Source organism: Lipotes vexillifer, unplaced genomic scaffold (genome assembly GCF_000442215.2).
Source record: "Lipotes vexillifer unplaced genomic scaffold, Lipotes_vexillifer_v1.1 scaffold1691, whole genome shotgun sequence".
In the NCBI taxonomy this organism is placed as follows: domain Eukaryota; kingdom Metazoa; phylum Chordata; class Mammalia; order Artiodactyla; family Lipotidae; genus Lipotes; species Lipotes vexillifer.
Window position 1 is genome coordinate 1,064,898 of NW_006789046.1, and position 5,189 is coordinate 1,070,086.

The 5,189-nt window shown below is 64.4% G+C and overlaps 1 protein-coding gene across 1 annotated transcript in view; it reads left to right on the forward strand.

The window, feature by feature from the left end:
- The window catches only part of CEP131 (centrosomal protein 131), a 16,410-nt gene that overhangs the window by 5,447 nt on the left and 5,774 nt on the right, over window positions 1-5,189 (forward strand). The window contains 8 exon segments of the mRNA XM_007462333.1: window positions 1,350-1,467; window positions 1,847-1,963; window positions 2,166-2,316; window positions 2,834-2,928; window positions 3,404-3,586; window positions 3,969-4,145; window positions 4,224-4,349; window positions 4,462-4,587. Of these exon segments, the coding sequence (XP_007462395.1) occupies window positions 1,350-1,467; window positions 1,847-1,963; window positions 2,166-2,316; window positions 2,834-2,928; window positions 3,404-3,586; window positions 3,969-4,145; window positions 4,224-4,349; window positions 4,462-4,587 (1,093 nt within the window).

The following is a 5,189-nucleotide window of genomic DNA, read 5'->3' on the forward strand; positions in this document are numbered from 1 at the left end:
GCGGGCCTCTCACTGCTGTGGCCTCTCCCATTTGCGGAGCACGGGCTCCGGACACGCAGGCTCAGCGGCCATGGCTCACGGGCCCAGCCGCTCCGCGGCATGTGGGATCCTCCCGGACCGGGGCACGAACCCGCGTCTCCTGCATCGGCAGGCGGACCCTCAAGCACTGCGCCACCAGGGAAGCCCTACAATTCTTTTTATATAAAACGTCAAGAAAGGCAAATCTGCAGAAACAGAAAGTAGAGCGGTGGCTGCCTGGGGCCAGGGGAGTGCTTTGGGTGGCGATGGAAATGTTCTCAAACTGGATCATGCTGGCGGTCGTACAACTCTGTAAATTTACTAAAAATCATCGAATCGTATACTCAAAATTGGTAAATTTTATAAGTAAGTAAACCATACCTCAGTAAAACTGTTAGTTAAAAAAACATTAAGCAGAAAGAAGATATAAAACTGAAAAACTCCAAACAACTGATGGAACCGCCCCTAGAACCTTGCCCCAGGGGAGCGCGGAGGGTGGGCATGGTGGGATCTTCTGCTGCAGCCCCAGGTCTGTGACGTTGTGTCCCGTCAGGAACCACTTAGCGATCAGAGGCTGGGCTTTGAGAGCCTCATCTGGCTGAGCAGTCACCCCTGCTGTCCCAGTAGAGCTTGGGACTGGGCCCTGGAAGTGGGCAAGCGGGACGAGCTGGGTGAGGCCCGGGTGTCCCCACCAGGGCTCCCCTCTGCGTGCATGTCCCACGGCCGGTGACTGCTCATATCCTCATGGTCCATTAGCACCTTTGCTGAGTGAATCAAGAAAGTGTCCCTGAGAGCCAAGGTGAAGGCTTTGGGTTTAACCCGCTTTACTGAGTATAATTTACGTACAACAACACACGCCCCCTTTAGGGCACAGGTCTATGAGTTTGATGCACGTGCAGACGGGAACGATGTCACCCCCTGGGATCCCCTCGCATGCCTCTCACCCAGCCCCTTCTGGCCGAGACCCTGGGCACACCAGCCTGTCCCCTGCAGCTTGCCTTCCCTCGCAGGCCCTGACTAGAGCACCGGCCTGTGGCCTTCTGTGCCTGGCCTGCAGAGTCCCTGGTTTGTTGCTGTTTGTCTGTGAGTAATGTCACTGTCAGGAGCACACAGTGCTCACCCATAGGTGGGGGGCCTTTGGATCACTTGCTGTTTCTAGCAGTTGTGAACCACCTGTGCGGATGAGCATTTCCATTTCCCTGGGGAACGCTGGCACCTGAAGAAGGGCCATGTGCACAGCTGCCGGCTTCTCTGCCTGCCGGGCCTTCTGGAGACCCGGGGAGGGAGGCCTTGGCTCAGCCGCCTCCATCCTGAGCCCCACTTTCTGGCAGGTTTATCCACCAGGTGAACCAGGCCGCCATCACCATCCAGCGCTGGTACCGACATCAGGTGCAACGGCGCCGAGACGGAGCCGCCCGCCTGGAGCACCTGCTGGCGTCCAAGCGAGAGGTCAGCGTGGGTGTGTGAGCCATACCCTGAGGGGGCGGGTGAGAATCCCAGGGGTCCAGCTATACGGCAGGGTTTCTCGGACCAGTGGGGTTGAACCTAGAATTGCCCCATGGGTCCCCCCCATCTGGGGGCCCAGCTTCCTCCCTCCTGAGGTTGGCAGCGCCTGGGGGCCAGGTCACTCGGTTGGCAGGGCCTGGGTGCCAGGTCACCCCTGCTGAAAGGTGGGGTGGGTTTCTGGCTGGGATGCAAAGCCATCTCCCACCTGCAGGAGCCGCTGGCCACCAGGGAGAGGGGGGCTTGTCCTCCGTGGGGCAGAGAAATGGCAGGATGGGGCAACCCCATCTTCCCAGTGAAACCCACCATGGCTCGGCTTCTGCAGGGGCAGCGGCAGCGGCTAGGAGGGGGGACCCTCCTGGACCGGCACCAACAGAAGGAGGTGGCCAGGAGGAAGGCCCGGGAGGAGAAGGCACGCCAGGCCCGGAGGGCAGCCATCCAGGTGAGGGGTGACCTGAGCCACATGGGGAGCCTGGTGCTTAGGCAGGACCCCCGTGTGCCGAGAGCACCACTGCGCTCCTGGGGGCCCCACCGCCCCCTTCCCTGAACCCCTGGGTGTGGGGCCTTGGGCAGCACGGCTTGGGGAGGACAAGGGGCCGCCCTCTCCCCTGGGCGGGGTTGCTCACAGGTGCGCCCCACGGCAGGAACTGCAGCAGAAGCGAGCCCAGAAGTCAGGTAACGCTGACCTGGGGCTGCTGAAGGGGCCGCGGGAGACGGGGAAGCCCCAGACCACCCAGGAGCCAAGCCTGAGGCCGGGGAGCGTCGCCCAGCAGAACCGCAAGGCCAATAACACTGGTGAGCAGGTCCGAGAGCCTGGAGGCTGCCCTGCCGCCTGCACACCTCTGCCTCCGGCTCTATGTACAGGCACCCCAGGTATGGTGACCCCAGGTGCAGCCATCCCTGAAGGCGGACACCCCATGCCCAGACCTCCCCATCCCCTTCCCTCAGGGAGGCCCGTGGCTGAGAAGGAGGTGTGGCCTCTGCCAGTGTCCTCTGGCCCCCTGTGCCACTGCCCCGTTTGTGGCTTCCACCCGTGGAGGAGGGGCGTCGTTCTTGCCAGACGCCAGGCCCTGCTCCTCCACCTGTGCCCCAGTTACTCTGGAGCTGGACACAGGGTCCCTACAGAGCAGCTGCACCAGCTACCTGACCTCTCGCCCCGGGAGGTCAGGGCTCTCCATTGTCCCCGCTGTTCAGTGAGGTCCACTGTGGCACATGCTGTCCCAGGCCTGCATCCCCCTCCCCTGGCCTCTTTCCAAGGGCTCCCCCGCGTTTGCTGCCCCCAGGTGGGCTGACGCTGCGTTCCTTTGTGCAGGGGCTGGCCTCCGCACTGCGGGCCCAGAGGACCCCTGCCAGCCTGCCCGCGACTCGTCGCCAGAGCCCCGGCAGCTTCCAGAGGACAAGCCTCAGGTCTCAGCACAGCCCTTCCTGCCCTCCCTGCCCGGCTTCAGCTCTGGGACATCTGTGCCGGGGTGGCTTGCGCTTGCCCTTTCCCTGTCCCTCCCTGGCTGTGGGGTCACTCACACCAGGAAAGGCCACCCAGGATGGGTCTTGTCACTCCAGTGGAGGGCTGGGGTCTCAATGGTTGCTCTAGAATCCCGCTGGGTCTTCATGGATACTGGGGTGGAGCCTGTGCAGGCCCACAGAAGAGAGCTGGAAGCTCAGAGGTTAGGTGTTGGCCAACGCCTCCAGCCTGAGGGACGAGGAGGCCAGGTCCGGACCCATCTCACTCGGCCGCCCTTTTTCTTTCCCTGGAGGTGGGTTGGGTGGCAAGCCCAGTCCCTGTGGCTGAGCGGGCAGGCACCCGTGTGGAGGAAGCCTCACCCCGGCCTCTCCCCGCACCGTTCTCTGGTGGTCTCTGCCTCTAATGGCCCGTCTGCTGCAGGATGCCAGCTCCCAGGACGTGGCTGGCGAGAGCCTGGAAGCTTTGGGCCCTGCTGGGAGCAGGGCCAAGTCCAGGGCAACCCTGGACGAGCTGCTGGACATGCTGAAGCTGCTGGAGCAGGAGCCTGAGCCGCTGCCCCACCCCCAGGCCTACCACAAGGACAAATACACCTGGACCGACGAGGTGACCGTGGGCCTTGCCACTGTCCACGCGGTCACAGGGGCGCTTTGGGGGCCAGGGAAGTCCACCGGGCTCCTCCCTGCTCTAGTCAGGACGCTAACGAGGGCCAGATGGGACCTTGTTGAACCCCCCCTGTCATCCCCGGGCTCACTAAGGTTTAGGACCCCCAGAATAACCCAGGGGTGGAGGTGGGGTGGGCACCACCTCTCTGCCAGTGGTGCCCCCAGGTGATGGATGCCCTGCCAGGGTCTGGGCAGCCTGAGAGGCCCTCCCTCCGGACCAGGCCCTCCCCTGCCCCAGGGGGCCCTGAGCAGCTCCTGGAAGCCCAGCCCAGAGTCTTCCGCTGCCCTGACTGCCCCTAATGCTGCGCCCCTGCCCCCCATAGGAGGACGGTTCCAGCTGCCTGACAGCCGACAACCTGGAGAAATTTGGGAAGCTGAGTGTGGCTGCTTGCCCCCGCGAGGACGGGACACTGCTTTCGGAGGCCAAGCTGCAGAGTATCATGAGCTTCCTGGATGAGATGGAGAAGTCTGGGCAGGGCCTGCCGGCCTCGGCCCCCCAGGTGTGGAGGGGTCTCCAGGGAGGGACGGCAGGTCATCACCAGGTGACCAGGGCCTGCCTGACACAGCCGCGTCCCCAGGGGCCCGTGCCGGAGGAGGGGCTGGGGCGCCTGGAGCCTGCGTCCGAGGTCAGCACGTCGGTGATGCGGCTGCAGCTGGAGGTGGAGGAGGAGAAGCAGGCGGTGGTGCTGTTGCCGAGGGCGCTGGTAACGCCGCCGCCAGCGCCGCCTCCGTCCCCGTGTCCCCAGCTGGAGCGGGTGCCCGGCCTGCCCGCTGAGGGCCGCCTCATCTCGGTCTCATCTCCCGCACCCGCCACAGGCGCAGCAGCGCGACCTCACCACCCGGCGGGTCAAAGACACGGAGAAGGAGCTGGGCCGGCAGCTGCGGCAGCAGAAGGAGCACTACGAGGCCGCCATCCAGCGGCACCTGTCCTTCATCGACCAGGTGGTGCTGCCTGGGAGGCGGGGCTTGAGGGCAGGGCTGTCAGGACCTGAGCAGTGAGGGAGGAGGACTGGACTGGGTTCCCGACCAGCTCGCGCCTCATGGAGACTCTTCTGGAGCCATTGGCCTCCCCTGTGGGTCTCCTTCTCCTTCTGTAGAAACGGGCAGCATCTTCCCCTGTGGGGACCAGGGCCGGCCCAGTGCACACTAGCCCCACTGGGTGCTGCTCACCAGCCCCCAGCGATGCTCCCCCCAGCCATAATCCTCCCCCCACCCATGGCTGTGCTCCCCAGCCCAGCATGGTGGGTGGGCAGCAGGAGCTGCTGGGCAGAGCACATCCAGGGTGGGGTCCAGGCGTGTGGGATCACTCAGAGGACCGCCTGGTCCTCTGGGGGCCTGGTGGGAGGCGTCCAGCAGGACACACCCTGAACTTTCCTGTGCGTTCCAGACTGTCCGTGTCCTGGGGAGGCCGCTCCTGGTCTGCTGGGGCTGGTGGGGCAGCCAGAGCTCCCTTGACAGGGTGGTGGAAGCTTCAGGCCCACTCTGTGTTCAGTCAAGCCCCCCCCCCCCCTGCGGGCCTTTTTTTGAGGAAAACTCTGGGGGGG